The 25,488-nt window shown below is 38.6% G+C and overlaps 1 protein-coding gene across 3 annotated transcripts in view; it reads left to right on the forward strand.

The window, feature by feature from the left end:
• AMBRA1 (autophagy and beclin 1 regulator 1) overlaps window positions 1–25,488 on the forward strand; it is a 166,197-nt gene that overhangs the window by 9,337 nt on the left and 131,372 nt on the right. The window contains exons 7-8 of one of the 3 annotated variants that reach the window (XM_088145713.1): window positions 572–718; window positions 974–2,052. In XM_088145713.1, coding sequence (XP_088001839.1) covers window positions 572–718; window positions 974–2,052 — 1,226 coding nt within the window. Of the gene's footprint in view, window positions 1–571; window positions 2,053–25,488 lie in introns of all 3 variants that reach the window. The other 2 variants (XM_088145714.1, XM_007421760.3) reach the window with 2 other exon arrangements.

The following is a 25,488-nucleotide window of genomic DNA, read 5'->3' on the forward strand; positions in this document are numbered from 1 at the left end:
TGTTAGATGTTCTGTCTGTAAGAAGTTTGAGGTTTTGGATATAGGATGAAGATGCTTTGTAGTATAATTCTGTTATTAAGTTAGCTGTATATGTTTGTTAGTTTTAAACAGACTAGTCTGGAATAACATGATGTAGAATTGTTAAATCTATAGGTAGTAGTCTGGAAGCATTTGAATGGGTGACTACTGGATAATCCATTCTAGTCTTTCATACAGAGAGGGAGGACACAAAAGAAGACAAGCTTATACATAACTAGTGTATGATGTATTGCTGAGCTGATAGTAATATTTCCCCTGCTGTATTTTATGTTGGTGGCTCCAAAGCCTTTTTTATGCTGATCATTTTTTGAGCTGTATTAGCAGCACTGCCCACTTTGAAAGAACTGTACTATACCTACGTGGGAATTTACAGCATTGTTAAATAAAATCTTCTGGATCTAAGCTGACCATTTTAAAGAAAGATTCTTAGTAATTTTATCCAATTCAAGAAAAGTGTCCGTTCGTTATCTGTCTTACTGTTATTTGAGGTCCTTTTTTTCTTTAAGTTGATTGTATGCACTTTGTTCTGCAGAATGATGAAGAGGTGGAAATACCTGTGGATAGTACAGAAATACCACATTATCGTCAGCGTTCCATTCTCCAATCTCAACCAGTGAGACGCACACCACTCCTTCATAATTTCCTGCATATGCTGTCGTCACGCTCTTCTGGTATCCAGGTGGGAGAGCAAAACGCCATGCAAGACTCTGCTACACCCTCCCCTCCTCCTCCTCCTCCTCCCCCACCACCTCCACCTCCTCCTCCACCACCACCACCACCTCCAGCTAGTGAAACCTCTAGAGTATCTGCCTATAATGGCCTCAGTGAGCCTGTCAATTACCCCTCAGTAAAATGTTGCCAGCACCTGGGGGTTTTGTGCCTTTGCAGGCGATGTTCTAGTGCAAGACTTCCATCTTCTCTCTTCCCATCCCAGGACAACGCCCCTTCCACATCCTCTGGGTCCACTGGCACTTCCTTTTCTTCTGTGCAAATGGAACCTTACCAACCCCAGGAGCAGGCATCTTCAGCACAGCAGGAGCAGGGACTCCTTAATCGACCATCTGCTTTCAGCACTGTTCAGAGCAGTACTGCTGGCAACACCCTGCGCAACTTTAGCCTGGGCCCCACTCGTAGATCCCTTACTGGGTCTTTGTCAGGCCATCCGTCCAGGATCCACCCAAGACAGATGGCCTCAGGGTTAGAGGGTTCAGAGTGGACTCGAACAGTGTTGAATATGGGCCCTCGCTCTGAGTTGGAAGGTATGCCTCCTCCTAGAACCAGTGCCTCTTCAGTGAGTTTGTTGTCGGTACTGAGGCAGCAGGAAGGAAGTTCCCAATCCTCTGTATATACTTCAGCTACAGAAGGGAGGGGTTTCCCAGCTCCTGAAGCTGAAGCAGAAAGCACCAGTAATACTGGCCCAAGCAATCCAGCCAGCCTTCGCAATGAGCTTCAATGTGACTTGAGGCGGTTCTTCTTGGAATATGATAGGCTTCAAGAACTAGATCAGGGGATAAGTGGTGAACCTAGTCAGTCACATCAGGCCCAGGAAATGCTTAATAACAACATTGAGCCTGATAGGCCTGGTCCTTCTCATCAACAGACCCCACATAGCAGTGAAAACAATTCCAATTTGTCACGGGGGCATCTGAACCGCTGTCGCGCCTGTCACAACCTGCTGACTTTTAACAATGACACACTTCGCTGGGAAAGAAGCACACCCAGCTATGCACCAGGGCAGTCCCAAAGCACATTTGAGGGGGTGCCATCCAGCAGTAGCCAACTACCACCTTCTGAGAGAATGGAAAGCCGAACTTCTCCCTCTAGCAGGCTGCCCCTGAGAAGATCTTCTAATCCTCAAGAGGAAAGGACTGTGAGAGGGGTCTTTAATCAAGAGACGGGGCACTGGGAAAGAGTTTACAGCCAATCTGCTTCAAATAGACCTGAGAATGTATCACAGGACGCCTTAAACCAGGAAATGCCTGAGGAAATTTCAGAGGAGGATTCACTCAGGAGGTAAGACTGCTAGACTTTTCTAGTTAGATTCCATCTCAGTCTGTGTTTGAAGCCCCATCAAGCCTGAACTATTCTGTTCTTTTCTGATATAAAAGTGAAAATGCTCTTGTCAAAAAAAAACAAAACTAAGTGCAAAAATGATTTGGTATCTGCACTAAGAACTATTTTTAAAGTAGGCTAAGAAATTAAAATGGTGCACATTTAGGAGAGGAAAGATGAGATGTTCTAGTAGAAAGTGACCTTTCTATTAAAATCTTATTCTTATGTTGTTGAGAGGCTTTGCTTGGATCAGCTATTTTTTACAATGTCTGCTTAACATATCCAACACACATACAGTTTCAGCTCTAGTTTAGTCATATATTTTGTTCACCTTTCAGAATAATTCCCATGTTTCTCTGTTATGTGATATTGTCAATTGTTTTAATTGTAGATTTAACAGTGGGGTTGAGAAAATAGTTGAACTAGTACATGCTTGATCATATTTAAGGAAGCAAAATAGGTACCTTGATATGTTCTATAATATATAGTAATGAACAGTATTGTTTTTGCTTTCCTACCTTGTTCTGTGGAATTGGGCACTATGTTTAATATTTTATATTTGCACTTTCAATATTGATAATAAAATAACCAGATACTCTAAAATTCCTGTCTCAGTAATTTTCCACTCTTCTTCTGTAATTTGCTGGCTGATAGGGAAATGAGAATTTTTCTTTTGTCCTAAGTTTATCTAACGTTAATGTTGTCAGGTGCTTTGTTTTTTATGAATAATTAATCTTAGCTATAGACCAATTTCGGTAAGTTGTAGACTGATTTTCTCTGCAACCCTTACAACTGCCATGCAGTATTGCACCAGTGCCAAACAACTGCTTAACAGATAAGAGCTGTTCCCCTCAGACAGAACTATTGATATATTCTAAAAAGGACTAGGTAAGGACAGTGATTGCCACATAGAACTGGTCTGGAAACTCAGTGTTTGCCTTGTGTATCAAGGCTGAAAAATAATCACAGTTCTATTTTTATATCTAAATCTACAGGATCTCTTCTCCAAATGGGTAAATGAAGAAAACCAGTGAAATTTAACCAGACTGTTGAAGAATACATCCTATAGGATGTTTATAATATTCATTATAAATAATGCCCTCACTGTCTGTTTGGTTATATGGTCCACTTTATGAGAAGAAATGATAACAGTCTTCTTAAATGGGGAGAGGGGGAGGTTTTCAGGTTCTGCAGGGTTTCATCCAATTCTTGATGTTATTTAGCATCTATATAAAACTTTTGAGCAAGCTCATAAATATATCTGGATTAAAAGTATATCAATAGGTTGATAATACAAAGCTCTATTAAGGTGAGGTAGTAGAAATGTTTAATTAGCCTGCTGTCCAGCTGGAAAAGTAAACTGCAGCTTCTGTCTAGATGGAAGTTGTCCACTCCTGTGTTAGTGAGTTGTTAATCTTTCTTGGACTTGATCTGCTTTGCCAGATGTTGCATTCTCTCTAAATGATCAAATACATGGCTAGTGAGTCTTTGTGGAGCAGTCTTTTTACACTAAAGTTTCAGATATCCTTTTATCAAATGCCTAATCTGCTATGTTGATAACAGCCTCTCAAATTAGACTGATATGTCTATTATAATATACTCTTCCTGTATAGAAATAGCCTGGCTGTGTCCATATCGTGGTAACTTCCTATTTATATAACGGCAATACATTGTATGTTCTGTTGAAGTACATCTTGAATATGGAGATGTATCATGGATTTCTAGTAAGAAGAATAAAGTATCTTGGCAGCTGTTATTATATACAAAACCAAATCTATATACTTTGTAGGGATATAAACTTGGTGATATTTAGTGGAAAAAACAGCTGGCAGGAAAGAGGATTCAACTTTAAGATTTGTTTCATTCTATAATAGATCATCTTCCAGAATTGTTGAGCTTTATAACATTCCACCAAATATGAAAAAATGATCAGACCTGTTTATTGCATTTCTAGCAGTTTTTAATATGAATTATCTATTTGAGCAGTTGGCACTGGAGTAATATACTAACACTGAAGCATCTTATACCAGTTTTTTTAAGTGCAGTGTTCACAATAAATTAAGTATTTGTCTTCCATTGATATTCCCATTGTTGCTATCAATTGTCCTGTTTACATTTTACATCCATTTTATCATGCGATCTTTGTGTAGTTTCTAAATTGTGTTTCAGTAACAACTTGTAAATAAGCCCTATCAGATGTTCTTAGTTTTTCAAATTCAGTCAAGTTTCTTAAGTATTCCACCTTGTTTTTGTAATTCCTTTTAGACTGTGGTGCTTATTTGGAAATATTAAAATTATTGAAGTGATTTGTAACAATTCCAGAGAGTCTTGAAAGGTTTCATCTTAGTTTTGTTAAAAATTAAGTCTTGCAGGATCTCCACTGATCTTTTTTTTTTTTTTTTTAATTTTCACCTTAATGAAAATACAGTGGTACCTTGGGTTACGAATTTAATCCATTCCGTGACTCTGGTCGCAACCCGATTTGTTCGCAACCCGAAGCAAATTTTCCCATAAGGTTCAATGTAATTACCGTTAATCCGTTCTGGCGTCCACGGACCATGTGTCAAGGGCGGAAAAACGGCTGCAGACCACGCGGCAGGGCGGAAAAACGGCCGCGGACCACATGGCATGGGTGGAAAAATGGCCGCGGACCATGTGGCACGGGTGGAAAATGGCCACGGACCACGTGGCACGGGCGGAAAAATGGCTGCGGACCACGTGGCACAGGCGGAAAAATGGCCGCAGACCACGTGGCACGGCGGAAAATGGCCGCAGATCCGGTTCGTACCCTGAGGCGGAGTTCGCAAACCGAGGTAAATTTTTGCGGCCAGAGCTGGTCGTAACCTGAAAAGTTCGTAAGCAGAGGCGTTTGTAACCCAAGGTACCACTGCATTTAATGTTAAAGCAAGGAGTGATAAGTCTGGGCTTATTCTTTTTCTGTACTTGTCCCATACTTTTAGTATGCTGTTTATAATTAAATGATCTCTTATAGATAGTACATTTCTGTTTGACTCCAAGATATTTATGCAAACCTTCTGGGGTTCTGCTCCCTCAGCAGAAGTAACCTAACCATAATATGATACAATCCAATCTCTAATCCAAGTTAGGCAGCTAGCCTGATAATATAGTTTATGATTTGGTACTGCTAGTCCACTTCATTCTTTTATTACTTGCAAATCTTAAGTTTAATCCTTGGTCTTTTATTTGACCAGATAAAATTAGTTATTTGTCTCTGCCACTCATTTAATACCTTGGTTTAAGAAGTGAGAAGACAATCTTGTCTTGCCCCTTTTGTTACAATGCATTATCTTAGCTTTTTGTTCTTTATAAATGCCCTTTATCTATGTGAGAAAATTCAAACCACAGTCTATCTTCTTCAGAGTCATGTATATGAAGAGCCATTTCAATCTATCAAAATCTTTCTCTGCCACTTTTTTTTCTGATTTATATTCTCAGTGGCATTCAAAACATATCTGATATTATCTCTCATGTATTTCTTCAGAACATATTTCATCTGGCCAGGATGTATTAGATCAGTTATAAAGCCATTTAATCTCCTTGCAACTATAGCCCTAAAGAACTATAATCTACATTCAGTAGAGAAATAGGCCTTTATGACTTTGGATAGGTTGGAACATTTCCTGCTTTGTAAATTAAAAAAAAAAAGCCTCTTGTCACAAGGAGGGAAATACTTGACGTTGTTATATCTGATTCATGACCTGGGTTAATGGTTTCATCAAGATTTCTTGGAAGGTCCTATAATATATTGCAAGAAAATCAGCTGGTCTTGGGGTTTTATTCAATTTCAGTTTCTGTATTGTTTCTTTTTTCATGTTCTGTAATTGGTTTATTAAGCACTTCTTTTGCTGATCTGTAAATTCATGATCTGTGTTGTATTTAAGTATTCTTTGATCTCCTGATTTAATGTTTGTTTTCTGTATAATTTAGGGTAGTATTTAACAGGTTGATTTATTATCTCTGGGGTTGATACATATGCCTTTCCATTCCCAAATACAGGTAGTCCTCACTTAACGACCATTTGTTTAGCAGCCATTTGAAGTTACAATGGCGCTAAAGTGACTTATGATTGGCACCCAAAGTTATGACCATCACAGTGACCCTGTGGTTACGTGATCGTGATCCAGGCGCTTGGCAACCAGCTTGCACTTATGATAGTTGCAGCATCCTGGAGTCATGTGATCACCATTTGCAACCTTCCCAGCTGGCTTCCAGCAAGCAAAATCAATGTGATTTGCTTAATGACTGCATGGTTTGCTTAACGATTGTTATGATTCATTTAACAATCACCACAAAAAAGGTTGTTAAATTCGATCCAGTCACATGACGATTCATTTAATGATTGCATCACTTAGCGACCTAAATTCTGGTCCCAATTGTGGTCATTAAGCGAGGACTACCTGTAGTAGCAATAATTATTTTCTGTTGTTCTTTTCACAGAGATAGATCAGCAATTTGTCTGGTTTATTACCTTTCTCAGAATATTTCTGTTTAGCAAAATTCATCTTCCTGTAAATTTCATTTACTTCCATTAAGTCTCATTGATTATGAGTTGCCCTAATCTTTTGTTTAAATCTAACATTGAGTTCTGCTTGTCTTCTAGCAAGTCCTCTAACAAATAACTCACTCAGTAATGCAGTTACTGAAATGGTAGTAGCAAGTTTAGATAAACAAATAATGAAGACAGGTTGTGTTTGCTATCTCTGAGTTTGGTTTCCTTGAGCTGGTTTGTCAGTTTAAGAATTTACATGTTTGGGAAGCATTTGTCTTCAGCGAGTGAATGGAGTTAATTATGGCTAAATGAAGGCTGTCTCTGCTAGATCATGTTTCACAGAGTAGCCATGTGTGAAGAAAGTTCTGATCTTTGAGGTCTTGCCTAATTATCTTAGGCTAATCACATAGACATTAATAAGCTTCTAATTGGTTTTCATGATTGACTTCCTTGGTCTCATTTTCTTAATGGAAGGATATAACTAAGAACCTTATTAAAAAGAACATATGTACCTCTCCACAGAGTTTAATTTGAAAGCAGCTGGACCCTGTGCATATAAATTTTGATTTAGCCTTGAGATTTTGGTCCATTGGCGAATACATTATGCAAGATTTTGGGGATGTGTACACATTATGAAATAAGCCCATATGTCTGCTTTCAAGCAATAAAAGTGTGAAGTTTTAATTTTTTCCAGGGATCTTCAGACTGGTGGTGCTTGAAGGACAGGACTATTTGCTTACAGATGTTTTCACCATCTGTCTCTATATCTGTTGGACCTGAGGATGATTGTGCTATGGAAATATTGCTGTATTACTATGTAGAGTATTTCATTGTGATGATAGTGGACAAGAGGAAAATAACTGAGTAGCATATACAAGAAGTCTTTCAGCCTTAGTGCTCTTCTACACATTTTTACTTAGATGTATCTTCCATTGTGTTCTGTGGGATTTACTTCCATGCTTGTATGGATAGGATTGCAGACTATAATTAGCTTCCATATTACTATATATTTGCAACATAATATAACCTAATGCTTAGTTCACATTTTCAGATTATTTATGACTACATTTTATATGCTGCTCAATCCAACAAGGTCCAAAGTGGTTACAAGAAAATAAAATAAAAATACAGGTAGACCACAATAGGGACCAGAAAATTTGTTGTTAAGTGGAGCAGTTGTTAAGCAAGCCGCACCCGATTTTACGACCTTTTTTGCAGTGGTCATTAAACAAAACACCATAGCTGTTAAGCGAATCATGTGGTTATTGATTTTGCTTGCTAGAAGCCAGCTGGGAAGGTTGCAAATGGCGATCACGTGACCCCGGGATGTCATAATCATCCTAATCATAATAAATAATAATCATAAGCGCAAGCTGGTTGCCAAGTGCCCGGTTTGCAACCATGCAATTGCGTGGGTGCTGTGACGGTTATAAGTGTGAGGAACAGTTGTAAGTCCCTTTGTTAAGCACCATTGTAACTTTGAATGGTTGCTAAATGAATGGTTTAACATTAAAATAAACTCCATAATAAGCAACAGCAAAACAAAACAGTTGCATCCTGAAGAGCAGCCACAACATCCAAACCCATAGCAGGATCCCCCCCTCCCCAACATCATCAATCTATTCCCAAACCTTTCCACAAAAGCCTGGTTTTATGGCTTTCTGATAAACAAGTGGTATAGGAATGCTCTTCCAGGAATGGGAGCCTCTACTGAGAGGGTCCTGAAGATGACATTCCCTAAGAGAGGGGACCTAGACAAAGCCCATCTTTCCCTATCTCCCAGTCACTGGGAGAAGGTGGTCCCATAGATATCCAGGTCCTAAGTCATATTGGGCTTTAAAGGTGTTAGCCAGAACCTTTAATTGCACCTAATGCAGGTGTAGGTAGAACTAAACGATTCTGAAGATTGGGAGATTTTCCATTCATCATAGATGATCATGTTGCTGAACCTGTGGTCAATTTTACTGTTTTCTGTGCATCTATTCATGGGATGCAGAGCTCAGGCCCTTTGGTTATCTAAGGAGCTTAAGCTAATTTTGATATTCAAGTAAATAGCTGGAAGGGTAATGGAAAAAACTTTGGGACGAAGGCACATCTGGCTACAGTGATTCACATTTTAATCAACTCTCATTTATATTACTGCTCTGCTCTCTTTGTGGGGCTGCTGTTGAAAAGTTCAAAATCTCTGCCTGATACAAAATGCAGCAATCAGTCTGTTACTTCATTTATGCTTTGTTTTTTTAGATCATACATTATAATACTGGTCTTCCACCAACTATATAGTCTTTCAGTCTTTTCTGGATCCAGTTCAGTGTTCTGTTATCTATATTAATTTATATCCATCTATCTATATTACACTCTATTAACAGTTTGGGTCCAATGTATCTGAATGCCTGAATCTTCTTGTATCAGTAGGTTGGAATTTAGAAATTTTAGGGCCCTGTATGTTCCTTTCCCAAAACAAGGTAGGCTGTTCAAATACAGCAGATAGGACAGGAAACTGTTTTAAAACATATTCCTTAATGCAGGAAGAAAGTAATTCATAAATTTATCAATAACATATTAAGTAAGTAATCCCAACAACCAGCAGGTACTAGACATACATAGGCTATGGAAATCTTCTGTCCACCCCTAATTTAATAAATACTTAGTATATAAGAGGACAAGATTCTGGTCCTCAGTTTGATAGAAGAATTTAATATCTTTTTCCTTACTGATTCTTTGCCAGTGCCTCTTAATTTTGAGCAGATTGATGTTTGTGCTGTTTCTCAATGAGCAGCAGAAAATTCAAGAAAAATAAGGAAAAAAACAAGAAATGTAGATATCCTTTAGTTTTACTTTTCTGTAAGTCTTGTCCAGAATTATAAATTATATAAATTTATAATTATATGAATTTGCTTCATACATAAATAAAATAAATTAAACTTGGGACAGTAAAAGTTTAAGGGATTATCACTTGTTTTTCCTTTATTCTCCAACCTTTTCCTCAGATTATCTTTCTTACTTTCTCTTTCAGTCGAGAGCTGATATCATGATGTTGAATAAAGTCTTGATTTCAAAGTGGATCACCAATTACCAGCATGACTTGAGAATTTTTCAGGAAAAAAATATTTTGAGTCCTAAACTGGATTTCAGCTTATTTTGTTCTTTCAGGACACATGCATATCTTAAAAACACCATATGGAAATTACTTTAACTCAGAAACGCTTGTAACATCATTCTGTCCCCGTACTATTTCCCAAACACATGCAATAATGAGATTGTGTTCTAGATATACATATGCAGAGCAGATGTTTTCATAATATTTTAGAGAGTTGACTCAAATAGCTCAATTAATAGCTTGCTAGGTCAGGTGGTATGATCAGGTAATTGGTTAATGAAGAATTTGTTTGGAAAATTAAAATCAACTAGGTCTACAAGCTCTATAATCAAGTTTAGGTACCTGGTGTTCCGTTCACACATACTGTTCTCTTTTTTTCTTGAAAAACCTCTCAATGAAATGGGACTTGAAAATATAGCTGAATATTATGTGCTTATAATTTAAAATTAGGATCAAAGTAATTTCAAACTTCAGCAGCTTTCATTCATTTGAATCTACTTGAATTTGATTTCATCTATTTCCAAATTGCCTGTTTAAGGTTTACTGAATTTCTTTGTCCTTTTCACAGAGGTATGATCACACAATGCAAATATGGAATCTTAATTTGGTGAATTAATGTTGGCTGATCTTGAAATCCTTATAATCATACCTGTCTTGCCCATACCCCTAAACCATGTTTTCCTGCTGGCAGCATGCATTTCCTAAATTACTTTTAAATTTTGTTTAATTACATTCAGGGGAGAGTTTTGCTAAATCTCCAAAGCATTCCTGTGAAATACTTATTTTATTTAAATAATTCTGCTCTTTTGGCCAAATTAAAGCAGTGTACAGATCTTTTTCTTCCAGTTGGATCATGGACCTTTCAAACAGTGACATAGACTAAACTTTCCCCGGTCTTCTACCTTCCAGATATTTTGCACTGCAACCTCTACTGTGGCTGTGCTGGTTGAGGATTATTAGAATTGTCATACAGGAGGGCTCTGTGTTGGAGTGAGCTGGCCTAAATTTCCTGGAACATCCAGGTACAATAATTGTGTACATTATTTAGTAGGGCAGCACAGAGAATTGCATTCAAAGGTCAAAATGTGATTAGGTGTGAACATTGAGAACTTTTAAAATTAGCAACATCTTTTCCTGGGAAGAGACATGTTTGGTTTAAGTTGTTCCTGGCAGGTGCCACATGTATCCCACATACACTCCAAATCACATTTTTTCTTTATCCTCTGCGTAGCCCTATGATTTTATGCATTAGAATGTTTTTCTCCTTTCAGACCAGTAGAGGGTGCATTTCTCAAACTTTAAGCAGTAAGTCTATAGTTTCTCCTCTAATCATGGTATCAGAATACTGTTGTAAAACAGAATTTGAGGCCTAAAGCATTCTGCTTTTTCTTCAGGAAATATACTTTGGGAAGAAGTATTTTTCTTCTACAAATCTCTTTTTCATAGAAAGAGAAATTTAATCTGACATGTTTTCTTCTTAATTAATGCATGTATTTCTTCTGCACCTGTAATAGCAGCTTGTGCATTAGATGCATTTATAGATTTCTTACCCCTTTCCTTCTTGACTGATGTCATGGTATGTGAAAACAAATTCATTCTGATCAGAGATAGTTAATATGAAAAATATAATTAAAAAAAGGTAAGTAAGTAAGGATTTACCATTTGAAATTCTCTCATGACTGCAAAATATTCTACATGATCATATATATACACACACACACACACACACACACACGAGCAAGTGTTAACCATGAGGACAGTAAAATGTGGGAAATGGCATTTTGTCTATTCCCAGTTATGCTAAAATACTGCTGATGGAAGTAAGAGAAGCTTTTATTTTTTTCCAGTTGTTTCCTCAATTTTTTGAGAATCCTATTTGAGCAAACTTTTTTCACCATTTTAGCTTCCTATTTTAAGAAGCTTACTGCTCCTACTGTTTCGCTACTTCTTTTTTGGTTCTCTTTATTGTTCAAATTTAGTGGGAATATGTATGGTTCACTTTCATAAAGGATGATAGAAGGCATCATGCTATCGCTTGCATCACTTGGGAGTGGCAGATTGATATCTGAGCTGCTCTTTCTGTAGATTAGTCATTCTGTCAGCGAACCTAAGGCAGAAACAGGAACTGTTACATAGTCACTGTAATCATAGCTTGTTATCCAGATTAAAGGGTTTGTGTCATTCTAAGCTAAGCTTGCGCAGATTCCAAGATGCCAAAACATCCTATAAGCAAATGAATGTTTCTTTTATTTATTTATTTCTATGTGAGCCACCATTCAGGATACAAGGTAGCTTACATGTAATATTAACATTCAGTAAAATCATACAAATACTTATAGCCATTGCTATAGGAGTCTTCTTTCTTCAGGGAATTTTCATACAGAAAAGTTAGTGATGATGAGCCTGTTTTGGGAAGGAGGATAATTTTTTAGAATTGTCAAGAACGTTTTCCTTATTCTTTCATCATGGACAGACATTTTAGTCAGTTATATAACTTGGATAAGTTGCAAGAAGTAGCTCGTGTGAACTTTCCTGGGTTGTTATTCCATCTTAATAGGTACTGATAGCAGGTGATGAAATGCATGGATACATATGTTCCACTATGTATACACTACAAATGTTTGCTGCATGAAACAGTAAACAATAGTTGTATATTATGAAAAAAGGTATCTTTTGTTTGGAATACATATGAACAAAGTTGTGTAATAGACCACCTCTTCAGAATTCCTGATTGTTCAAAGAGAGAGACACTCCCTCAATATCATGGAAGAGAATAGTATAGTGTGTAATAGGTGGTTTCTGGTGGTCTTTAAAGAAAACCATCAGTTAAAAGGAAAAGTTCTAGCTGTGATTGTGAGACTGATGAAAATAAATTGGTGCTGTATTCTCAGTCCAATAATAACCAAACAACAGTAAAAGCATAGTAATAGTATAGTAATAGTGGGTATTTATTATAGGGTTCTGAAGGGATTATTCTAAGAGAAGATTGCCTTTAACGAAGGAAGAGTCTTCTACTGCTGAGTACCCATGGGTTTAGTTTTTAGATACAGAAGCTGTACTTCATTCTTTTTGATAAAGGAGAGGGATCGGTGTTAGCCATACTTACTTTGCATATAGCAATCTTAAAATTTTTATAGTTCTAAAATGGAACAGGAGACCCTGATTTAAAATGAGTCAGTATTATTATGTATATTTTATTTAATCAGTATGTGTTTCCTGGATACCTTATGAGATAAGTATTAGTAATACTTTAAAAAACTCTAAAACATGTAGAAAAGCTGTCTTTGACAGGAACATGAAATTAACTGTAGCTTCTGAAGAATGTACTTCTACCTTGTTTAAAATGCAAATTGTTTAAAAGGCTTGGGGGAATAAAACAGGTTCACCTTGCACTGGAAAGGTTTTCACTTCTGGGGAGCCTTTTTTACAGTTAGCCATTCCAGTGCTGAAATACTGTGATTTTGAATGTCCATCTTCTTATTTTAGTAGATGAGTTAGCGGTATATTTCTGTTCCTCCTCTGAATTCGGTGAATTTGGCATTTAAATTAACCTACCACTTACCTGCTGTGCTAATTTTATATTTTGTAGCAACATAAAGCTGTTTGTCTATAAAATCTGTTCCAGTAGGTTTTAGACTTTGTTATTGGCACCAAGTTAACTTAGCTATTTGCAGATCATTATAACATTTTCAGAAGAGATTCATTATGAATCTGAGATCCATTATCTGGGGACCTCTAGTACATTAATGATTTAAATGGAAAAGTGACGATTTTTGTTTTCTCCAATTTAGTCATACTGTTCTATTGAGTAATGTGTGTTCTAATTGTTATTTTTTGCATGTTTACTTAACTGATTATTCCAGTAACTCTGAATTGCTGCAGATTTAGTTAATGGCTGACTCCATTCTTTCTTCATTAAAAAAGAAATAATTAAAAAAAAAACTAAATAGAAAAGGTTATCTTCCAAAGATGCACAAATAGTTCTCCTTCCTACCCCAAGTAATTGCTAAGATCTTGCAGCTTTTGGATATAGAATACTGAACTAGAAGAACAATTAGCCTGGCTCAGTAAAACTTCTGAAAAAATGACAATTGAAGCAAAAGACTAGGGTTCTGTTCTGGTAGATCTTATGTTTCCAGAATTTCTCATGTGTGAGAAATATTTGTTTATTTTTTTCTGAATTAAAATTTGGAGGCATAGTTAGATAAGGGCAAGGTAAGAATTATTCATTATCTAGACCAGCCTTTCACAAACTTTTGACCCCAGAGGAACCCTTGAAATATTTTTCAGGCCTTGGGGAACCCCTGCACATTCAGTCTCAAATATAGGCTAGAAGTTACAAAATTATTATATTTGTTTCATGTATAGGCCTGTATACATGCATTAACAGTGTTGTTAAGCTAAAAATAAAGAATGAAACGTACCTCTTTAATGTGAAACCTGTGCTTTTTTTTGCTGTACAAATACTCAATTCTGGGCTGAACTTGAATTTTGGAGGTCAGTTGTGGGAAATTGTGGGGTTTTTTTGGTTATGGGCTACTTTTAAGGGCGTGTACAGTTTTTGAGTGGTATATCAAACTGTCATGAAGGAAAACTGCAAAATGCATCGCAGGGATGCAGAAGATGCTGGCATGCCGAGTCGGGTTGGCTGGCCTCCTTCCCTTTGCCTATGGCACCAGCACCTCATTTCCCAAATCCAGTTTCTCCTTTCTAGCCCCCTCCTTTCCACCTCCTCTCTCAAGAACCGCTTTGCAAGACTAGAAGGAGGCTGATGCCTTGCAACCTCCAACACCCCTCCCCTTAATGTTTGGACTGTTCAACCTCTCCTGAAATCTTGGCACCCTGATGCCAAAGCCTTCACCACCACCACCACTTTTTCTTTTCCCTTGCCTCCCCCCCCCCTTTATGGGAGGCTCCTGCTGCCACTGGTGCCTGGGCCAGCCCAGCCTCAGATCTCCTGTGCCCACTCCTGAGACAGAGCCCCCTGGGCCGCTGCACCTGCAGAAAGGCAGAATGTGCACCTACAGAAAGGCAGGCAGGTGCCTGCAGAAAGGCACCGCCAAGGAGAGCCCTAGCAGGAGGGCTGGCTCTCTCTCTCTCTCTCTGACTCTCTCTCTCTCTCTCTCTCTCTCTCGGACTCTCTCTCTCTCTCTCTCTCTCTCTCTCTCGGACACTCTCTCACCACCTGCTGCTCCTCTCTCCTTTCCTCCTCACTTCTCACCTCCCCACTTGCATAAGCATGTACAATCCCTGCCTCCACCCGGGGTCTGCGCACGCTACAGCCCAAGATCTCGCGGAACCCCGGTTGAGAAACCCTGATCTATACAATACATCTCCTGTACTTCTGCAATACTTTTTCTTTTAAGTGTGTCTCCTCTTGTTTGAAAGCTGGAAATAAATGTTGAAATCACTCTCCATGTAGAGATAAAACAGTTACCTGCTTCTAGTAGAGTTTGACTGGAACAGTTCAAAGTTAGAGCAGTGGGTAACTTTCTCTGTGAATGAACCCTTTGGGTTTGTAGAAGACTTTAAACTATATATTATAGCACCTTAGGATGTTAGGATACAGAATTTGGAATAGGTGACTTTTTTAAAGCATGTGCTAAGCTGAAATTTCAGATGTAGAAATCTTATGAATAACAATATGGGAACTTCTTGCTATTATCTCTGTGCACTTGTTATGGTTTTGTGATATGTAAATTGAGCTAACTTTCTATTAGGAAAAAAAAACAGAGGGAAAATCTCTACCTCTTAAACAACCACTCCTTGTCAATACTTCATATGTGATTTAGTCTGTCTTTACAACTGTAAGGGTTCATGCAGTTGTGTCAGTGACTCCATTGTTTTTAACTACTGCTTTCAGGTTGTTTATATTTAATAGAAGAATGTATATGATGGTTTTAGGAAACTGAATTTTTGAGATTTGAAGGAGTTCAGCTCCCCTTCTCCCCTTTCATTTGAGTGCTTATGAATGCTAGAACTGTATGTGATTTTGAAAAATGGGAAAATGTTGATAGACGTGTTAAACTCTGAGCTTGAAACCTAAAGCTACATTCAGAAACACTTGGGGGTTCCTATGAGCTTTCAGGCACAGCATGCAAATACCGCTTGTGAATTTATCTTTTTAAAATTACCAAATTTTAAATTTACAGTACAAATTACAGTAAAGCAAAACATGCATTTAATTTCATTCCTAAGCTTCATTACTTTATAGCTGCTCTTTCCTAGGTTCCTTCTTCCCTGTCATACTGATAACAGTAGCATAATAATAATAATAATAATAATAATAATAATAATAATAATAATAATTATTATTATTATTATTATTATTATTATTATTATTATTCAAAGTTTATTTGCCACCTGACACCCTGCAACCTCACACAGGCATTTTTAAAAGGGATCCCTAAAGGCAAAGAAAAGCTTTCTGCATCCGGTAAAGTCTACCTTGTTTTTGTGTGTAATCTATCATGTTGGCTAAATAGGTATATTGTCACTCCTATATTCTATTCATACTTTGAGATAAATAAGGGTAATTATGCTAGCTTGCAGTCTCTCTCTCAGGCTCAGACTCTTTTTTTGGCTGCTAGAACATGGTCTCTCCTGTCTCTGTCTTCAACTTTTGAAATGCCTTCTGTGGTAGATAGAAATGTCTTGTGTCTCCTCCTCTTTGTGGTTTTCAGGCTACTCTGAAACCTGCAACTGTTTGAGATCTTCTCAGGAACTTGCCCTGGATCACTTCAGGAGATCTAAGTTCCTCTTGAGCCTGTGCCCTTTCAGCAGCTCCAAATTCCAAGTCTTTCTCAGAATCACTAGCCAACATTGCTTTCTTAAAACCAACTGCAGGTCTTCAACAGCCAATGCTGTCTAAATCTATCATGGGCTGCCAATCCTTACATCTTCATTTCATTCCCCTTCCACAGTTCTTCTTCCCAAAAGACTTTCTTATTTTTAAGTCTCTACCTTCTTTGCCAGCTCAGCAATAGCTTCCCTTTCTTCTATGGGAAAATACTACCTGTGGGAAGGTTTTGTTATGTATTCTACTCTCAGGTTCTGCTACTAACCAAAAAGAACAGTATCTGTTTAAATGCTTGAGTGCATACATGACAAGATGCTACAGAGCCATGGGTGACAACAGATTATCACAAACTGCCTAAAACATAACATGATCTATCAAACAGAAATATTATTTCATTGCAGTATTTGCCCATCAGTCAATTTTTATGTTTCTGTAATGGCTGTAAGCAGCCTCCAGATGTCATGGATGAAGAAAAATGGCAGAATCAATTCTGTTAGAAACTGTAGATGAAATGATGAAAATGATGGAATCTGCTACATAGAGCCTGGATCTTCTTCTTCCCCATGGAGCCACTCTCTAACTTACAGATATCATTCTCATGTTTGGGTTGAACCTTTTTCAATTGGCATTGTCCTGGTTCTTCCACCACTGTCCTCTCCCTCCCCTCCACATACTCAGAATGCTTCTTTTTGCTGTTAATTGATCCTTTGATTTTTGATATCTCAAAAGCTTTAGGTGACTGAAAGTTCAAAATATCTTTGTTTGCTTTTACAGTTCTCTGGAGTGATCAGAAAAACAATAGGACCTCATCTTCTTCCAGAGTAGGGATTACTTATCCTGTAGTTAGAATCATATTATATGGATGCTTTCTCTCTTTTTGCATTTTTTCATTACCTGTAGACTCATTTTCCAGTTCCTGAGATTAGAATCATACAAACAGTATCATAGAGTCAGAAGGGGCTGTTTAGGCAATGTAGACCCTGGTGGTGTAGGAATCTAAATTAAGGCATTGCAGACTCATAGCTGGTTGGTATATGCTTGCACCTATGCAATGAAGATGAGCCCAGTGCTGTTCTCAGTAATTGATACCACTGATAAACTTAGTAAGGAAGGGTATATTTTAGTATTCAGTTGGAATCTAATTTTTTGTAGCTTAAATCCATCGTTTCAAGTCCTGCACTCAGGAATGAGAGAGAATTTTATCTTCTGTTGTGTGACATTCTTTCATGTATTTGAAGTGTGCTATCATATCCCCCTAAGTTACCTTTTCTCAAGATTAAGCATATCCAGTTTGTTCCATCTCTCTTAATAGGATTTAGTTTCTAGTATCCTAATCATCCTCATTGCTAGACTAGGATAATTTATTTATGGTGGGATCTGGCCAATGTAGAATAAAGTATAATGTAGAAATTATAATTTTATTGATATAGGAAAAAAACTGTTTTTGCCTTTTTTGCAGCTATATCATAGTGTTGGCTCATATTAGACTGCCATCAAGATATTTTTCACGGTGACAATTTCCACATTAGGCGTCTTGAGCTTATACATATGCATTTGATTTTTGTTTCTAATTGTCTCTATTAAATTACATCCTGTTACTTTCAGCCCATTTTTCTAATCTTTAAAGATAATTTCAAATTTTATTTCTGTTTTTTGGGTATTAGCTATCTCACCCAATTGTATGTCATCAGCAAGTTTGATGAGGATACCTTCCACCTCTTCATCCGAGTCATTAATAAAAATATTGAAGAGTAGAGGTTGAAGAATAGAGTTGAAGAGACAGATCCCTATGGCACCCCACATGATTTCTCTCTCTCTCTCCAACTGGCTAAGGAACCATTGATGAACACAGTTTGAATACAGGTAGTCCCTGGGTTAAGAACACCCAATTTAGGGATGATCTATAGTTAAGAACAGAGCCTATTGTAGCAAAATTCGAGTTAAATACACAATGATTTGAGTTAAATACACGATGGTTTGAGTTAATTACACAATACTACTTGTACAGTATTACACAATAATGCTGTTCTGCTCACATACAAATTCGACTTAAGTAAGGACAGACCTTGGGAACCAAACTCGTTTTTAAACTGGGGTCTACCTGTGTAATTTAAGCCTTTATGAATATAGTATATTCATAATCATTCTGTCCAACCAATGCTTTTAATGTAGCTTGCTAATCAGCATGTTATGGGACATTGTCCCATGTTTTGCTGAAGTCAACCATATTATGTCTGCAGAACACCACAATTTATCAAGGAGGTTATCTGATTAAAAAAAAAGGAAATAAGGTTAGACTGGCAGGATTTGTTCTTGATCAAAAGAGAACAACCAAGATAGTAGGGGGCTTGGAAAGAAAAATTTAAGAGGAATGATTGGAGACATTGGATGTATTTAGCTGGAAAAGAAAAGATTGGGGAAGCATGATATATGTCTTCAAGTGTCTGAAGGGTTGTCATGTAGAAGATGGGGCAGAGTAGTGAACTGAGTTATCCAGAAGATAGGACAAGAAGCAATGTGCTTAAGTTACAAGGAAGTAGATTTCAGTGAAATATGAGGATTTTTTTTCTAATGGTAAGGGCTGTTCAACAATAGAAAAAGCTGCCTCTAGGAATGATGGGCTCTTCATTGGAGGTTTTTAAACAGAGGTTGGATACTGATCAGTCAGGGATGCTGCAGCAGTGGATTCCTACACTAGGCAGAGGGTGAACTAGATCTCCAGGGTCCTTTCCAACCCTTCTGTTCTGTGATTCTATGAAATGCATGGTGACTTCTGGTAATTAGTGATTTCTCTATGTCTGGTTTTAAGAATTAGTTGAGTATAAGAGGTTTATGCAATGAACTGAAGGGAGGTATAGAGGAGTATGGAGACGTCCTTGAAGAAAATATGTGGCAACCATTAGGAAAACTTGACTGTAGCTGGGAAAACAGGAAAGCATGAGAAAGAAACTCAAGATTGCCCTACCTTGAGGGAAGGAGAAATGCTGTAAGGCTTTTAGTGCTCTATTATTATAGCCTATATCCATAAAATAGAGTTTTAGTATTTCTTTTGGTGCCTGTTTCTTGATATGGTCTCCCTTGAAGGGCCAAAATCAATCTTGAAAGTCTCCTACTCTCTATTTGGAGAAGCAGTGAACCTTGCCTTTGATTGTGATGATGGCATCTGATCCTCAAGGTACCCCACTGTTCACTGAACAAGTTGTTGAAGCATTATTACATACACAAATAACAAATCTGCATAATGCCATGTGGGACAAGATGTCCTGTCCCCCAGTCCAGACATTCACGCACAGAGAGAAGTTAAGTTGCAACAGACTTTACTTAGAATTGAGCAATTAAAGACAGTGGCAGGCAGGGCAAGTGTGCAGGTGTATGTACAGTTTAGAGAAGTCCCAAATCCCTTGAAAGCTTGCCTGCAATAAATTTCAAGTGACCAGAGTCCAAAGCAGTGGGTGGAAGCATAGGCAGGTCACAGTTCAGAGACCTAGGTCATCAGTCAGTCTGGGATCTAAGAGACAGAATTTCTGAATGCAAGAGATCCAAGGCTTCGGGCACACAACATTCAGGTAGAATGGCTGGTTGTTTCCAACAAGGGCAACCAGGCTAGTGGCAGCCCTTAAGTAGAGCCCATGCTGGTGAATTCAGTCAAGGCTGGCTATCCTTTTGCCAGGCAAGGAGACTTGCTGAGTGCCATTGTTCTGCTTGCTGTTGTACATGCTGTGCTCTGGAAGCGGGTGGGTGCTCCAACTCTAGTTTCTCAGCCTCTGACTGCAGGCAAAACCTAATGGTTGCTGTCCAGATTAGCATCAGATGGTTGAGTGGCCATAACTTCCTTCTGAAGTCCATCAGGCAGATTTCTCAGTGTCAGAATCCTCTGAGTCAAAACTGGCCATGGTGCAAGGCTTGCATCAGCCAAGAGCAGTACAGCAACTGATGTCAGTCTTACTAGGTGGACCATACCATGAAATAAACTCCACAAGAAAGCTAGAAGTACTTTTATTGAGACTGGCTATAATAACAGAATCTTGCAAGTCTGTATTGTACTTCCTCCTTCTTATAGTTCAGTGAATTAGGGAGGCGTCTGAGCCACTTCCAGACATCCTTATCTGGATGTTCTGGTCTTCAACATTGTTTTAGCCCTTGTTGCCTTGGCAATGGAGTCTGCATATCTGTCAAGTTCATCTTCCTTAGTCTCTACACCTAGCAACCTGGACAATATTCCTGCGCTCTCATGGGAGCTTGTCAGGGAAGTTTGGAGGAGCCCAGGATCAGTTCCTGACTTTCCTGACTCTATAAATTGCTTATGGTGGGTTGATTGGCAGAATTTCTTACAGATCACATCAAGGTGTTTTGAATTTTCTGAAAGAAGGTGCAACCAGATGGACTTTGCCCATCTTTGAAGGCAATGATCCATTACTAGACAATTACCAGAATTTCATGCAAAGATTTAGAGCTGCATTTGACAATACAGCCATAAGAGTAACAGCAAATCAAGAGATTTGCAAGTTGAAACAAGGTAAACATAGAGTTCGTGAGTACATATTGGATTTTCAATTATTTGCCAAAGATGTGGGGTGGAATGATTTTGCTCTGATTGACCAGTTTTGAAAAGAAATTGCTCATAAACTGAGAGATGAGTTAGTGAGACAAGGCACCCCAGAGAACTTGGAAGAGCTATTCCATTGTTGTGTGTTAATTGATGTGTGTTTGGAAGAGTTGAGGCACAGAGAAATGGCAAGGGGAGGATATTTTACAACCCCTCTCCCTGTGGTTGCCTCAGACTCTGACACTGGAGTACCAATGCAAATGGGAACAGTAAAGAGATTTCTGTCCTTAGCAGAGAAACAGAGAAGGAGAGACTTAGCTTATGTTTCTACTATGGATCCCTCAGACATCTAGCCAGATCTTACACAGATAAAGTTCAGACCTCTGAATCAGCTGCTAAATGTTACACCTGTGGAACCATGACAAGAAAATGTCCCCAACTTGCTCCAAAGCTGCAACTTTTGGAAACTTTGCAGGCCTCCCCCTGCCAAGAGCTTGACAGAGGGGCTCTCAGACAATTAAGGAGCGCTCAGGCAGTCACAACAGGCAAGTACATTTAACTATTCCTGTTACTTTTCATTTAAACTCTCAGCTCTTAAAGACTTGGGGACCACAGCAAGTTTCATAGATGAGACCACAGTGCAAACGTTTAATTTACCCATGTAGATACTTGAAAACCTCTGCTTGTGAAAGCAATTAATGGACAAGCGCTTAGAAGTGGTCCTCTGTTACAAAACACTGCACCTTTGCAACTGACAATAAAGGATATACAGAATTCTTACCATTTTATGTTACAGCTTCCTTACATGTGGCCATAGTGCTAGGTATTGATTGGCTGCAAATACACAATCCAGATATATACTGGGGGCAGGGAACAATTTCTTTTCTTTACCCAGAATGTCAGTGGCACTGTTCACGAGCTTTTCACTGTTATCCTTCATCCTGCTATCCTGCTCAGCTCTCTGAATCTCCTGCCTTGCTGGAAAAGTACGCAGACTTTGCTGAAATGTTTGCGAGAAGGAAGCAACTGCATTGCCTCATTGGGTGTGAAACTGCATCATCAACTTGAACCTGGAAGCCCAGATTTCAGCTAAGAGAATATCCTATTTCTAGTCAAGAGTTAGTCACTTTAGAGGAAATTCTTTCATTAAGGATTAAATTTCTTTAATTCCTTAAAGGATGAACGTTTGAAGAGGCAACTTGATCAGAATGGAAGAGACCCACAAATATTTAACAACATTTGATATAGGATAAGGCAAAATTGAACACACAGTAATGCCCTATGGGTTGGCTGATTGTCCAGCAGATTATTTTCCAGATTCATAAATGAAATATTTTGGACAAATATATAATTGTGTACTTGGATGCCATACTGATTTTTTCACAAGGCCTAGCTTTGCACGAGACTCATCAGAAATGTCTTAGGGCTAAGTTGGAAAAAATATGCTTTTGATCTTCCCCAATTGAATTATTTGGGATCTCAACTGAGGGAATTCAAATGGATCCTGAAAAAATACAGTTCATTCTCTAATGGCAAGAACCTAAAAATGTGAAGGTTGAACAGTGTTTTCTGGGCTTTGCTAATTTCTATAGAAAATTCATCTGTAACTTTGCAGAATGTATGAGAGTACTGTCTCAATTATAGTTTTAGGTTCAAATGGTCTAGTCAAGATCAAGATCAAGCAGGAGTAAATAAGAAATTGAAAATGCTTTTCATAGGCATTGTTCAAGCATCCAGACCCACTTTTTCATGGTGCAAACAGCTGCTTCAGATGTTGCATGGGGGCCATTCCTCCAGGCAGAGAGCCGGGGGGGAGGAGGATGTCCTGCCATGTGCATTTTAGTTCAGATTGCCTGTTCCACCTGTACAGAACTACAACTATAGGTAAACCTTGCTTACTGACTGCCTCATTCAGTGACTGTTCGAAGTTACAACAGTGCATAAACAATAACTTTGCAACCAATGCCCATATTTATGACCTTTGCAGCATCCCTCAGTCATGTAATCACCATTGCTGTACACGTTGTCCTGTGCCTGACCCATTTTTTTCTCTCCCACTTGCAAAGCAAAGAGATTGGAGATGAAGGGATTACAAGAGATTAAGTAGACACACAATGAGAAATACATCAACTGCTTGCTGAGGCTGCTTGTGGCTCCCAGCCCCAAGCACACTCGGGGCTGCCGGCACCAATGCGTTACTTTCAATGTGTATTCCCCATTGTGTGCCTGCTTATCCTCTTGTAATCCCTTCCTCTCCAATGAATGTAAATACAAACATGAATTCCCTTCTTGCTAATTATCCCAATTCTGGGGTGAGAATTCCAAAGGGCAGGGGAGCAGTTAGGAGGCAAACAAAATCCTAAGGTGTGAAATTCTTTAGTCTTGTCAGTTACAGGCAGCAGCTGTGAGCCAGCTATCCCAACACCCCAGTGAGCATTCCAAAGGGTGGGGGTGTGAGGAAGAAGGAAGGCACAGTTACAATCATGTGATTTCCCACTTAGCGACCACTTTGCTTAACGATAGAGCTGCTGGTCCCAATTGTGGTTACTAAACGAGGACTACCTGTATGACATTTTCAATAAAGGGCTGCTTGCAGTAAAGACAGCATTCCAGCAATTTTCTTGAAGGTGCAGAGGCATTTTTTTTGAAGGTGCAGTCTGTCCACTCCACAGTAGGTAATGCATAGTATTTGAAAATCCTGCAAAAAGCATAATCCCTTATACCTCGGTGGATCAGGTGGGCACATTTTTTTTCCTGTTTGAATGTCTTTATCACCTATATTCCTGGCTCACAGAACAAGCTACTGGATACACTACTATGTAAACCTGTATATGACCTTCCGTGTTCACCTCTCTCCCTATTGCAATACTGCAGCCAAGCTACCTTCCCTCTCCCCAAGGATGAGATTTCTGGAAAGATTGGAGGCAGGGAGATCAACCGTAGGTCTGCTAGATCAGTTTAGAGTGCAACTTTAGCAGCTGCATATGCCAGGGCTTGGATAGATGACCTCAAGAGAGACCACCGACTGATTTTTCACCTTTTACTCTGAATGATGGATAGTTGTTTTATATGTTTCCCTTCCTTTAAGGAAAAAGATATTGCAACTCTGCCATGACAACAGAACTGCTGGACATGAAGGTGTGTTTAAAACTCTGCCTCAGGTACTCAGAGAGTTCTGGTGGCTGAATGTGAGAGTAAATATCAAGGATTATGTTTCATCTTGTGTTTGTCACTGCATTGTCTGTTCCTGGAAAGCTGGCTAGCTTCAGCCCCTACTTTCACTCTTGCTACTATGGGATCATGGAATTTATTACAATTTTCTTGCTGTTCAGGGTTATATGAATATTTTTGTGGTGGTGCACTTATTTACCAAGATGGCTCATTTCATTCCTTGCAGATGCCTTCCATAGGCTCAGGAAACAGCGTAACTTTTTCTAGACCACGTTTTTAGGTACAATGGCTTAGTGACTCATGTGATTTTGTATTGTGAATCTCAGTTTACGTCCAAATTTTGGAAAGCTCTCTTCCAGCTATTAGACATTAAGATTCATTTGTGATCCTTGAGTCATCCAGGCTCTAATGGGTAAATAGAGAGATTACAGGCAGTCCCCGGGTTAAGAATGTCCGATTTATGGACCACTGGTACTTATGAATGGACTGCCATAAAGCCTGTTATATTAAAGCGGTTCATCAGCTCAAGGAAGGAGAACGCCATCTGCCATTTTAAGTCGGATCATGAATGCCTCTTCAGGTATGCAAGATGTTTTGGTGTATTTGAAAGTGTTTTTTAAGTGTTTTATATGCATGTGTTTTATATAGAAAGGTAAAATATATTTGATATATTAAGACAAACATTTGACTAACTGATGCTAAATAACTGTTCCAACTTACCTACAGATTTGACTTAAAGACAAACTTAGGAACAGATTGCCTGTACTGGAACATTACTTGAAGTCCTATGTATGTGTTACCAGCAGGACAATTGGACTGAGCTGTTGCCTCTTGCAGAATTTTCTTATTCAGCCCAACCTTCCAAAAAGCTGGACTCAAAGTTCCTTGGCCCCTTCCCAGTTATCCAACAAATTAAATCTGCCTTTTCATCTGCGCTGCCTGCTTTAATGACAATTCATTCTGTTTTCCTTCGATTGCCGCTTGTGCTAGAGGAGCCCTCTGCCCCTTGCATTCCAAAGCTGTTCCTGCCCCCCCTTTTTTTTTCTGGTGGATGGGGAAGAAGAGTATAAAGTAGAATGTATTCTGGAGTCTAGACATAGGGAAAAATTATTGGAATATCTAGTTCACTGGAAGGACTACTCTGAATCTGGAAAACCGGGAAAGCACTACAGATGTCCATGCCCCATGCTTTGTACACCAGTTTCGTCTGAAATTCCCACACAACTCCCATCCTTGTGATCTGCCACTGTTACCAGTAGGCAGGATGAAGA

This window comes from Python bivittatus, unplaced genomic scaffold (genome assembly GCF_059951505.1).
Source record: "Python bivittatus isolate LINGU-HERP-01145 unplaced genomic scaffold, Pbiv_v1 ctg000480_np1212, whole genome shotgun sequence".
NCBI lineage: Eukaryota > Metazoa > Chordata > Lepidosauria > Squamata > Pythonidae > Python > Python bivittatus.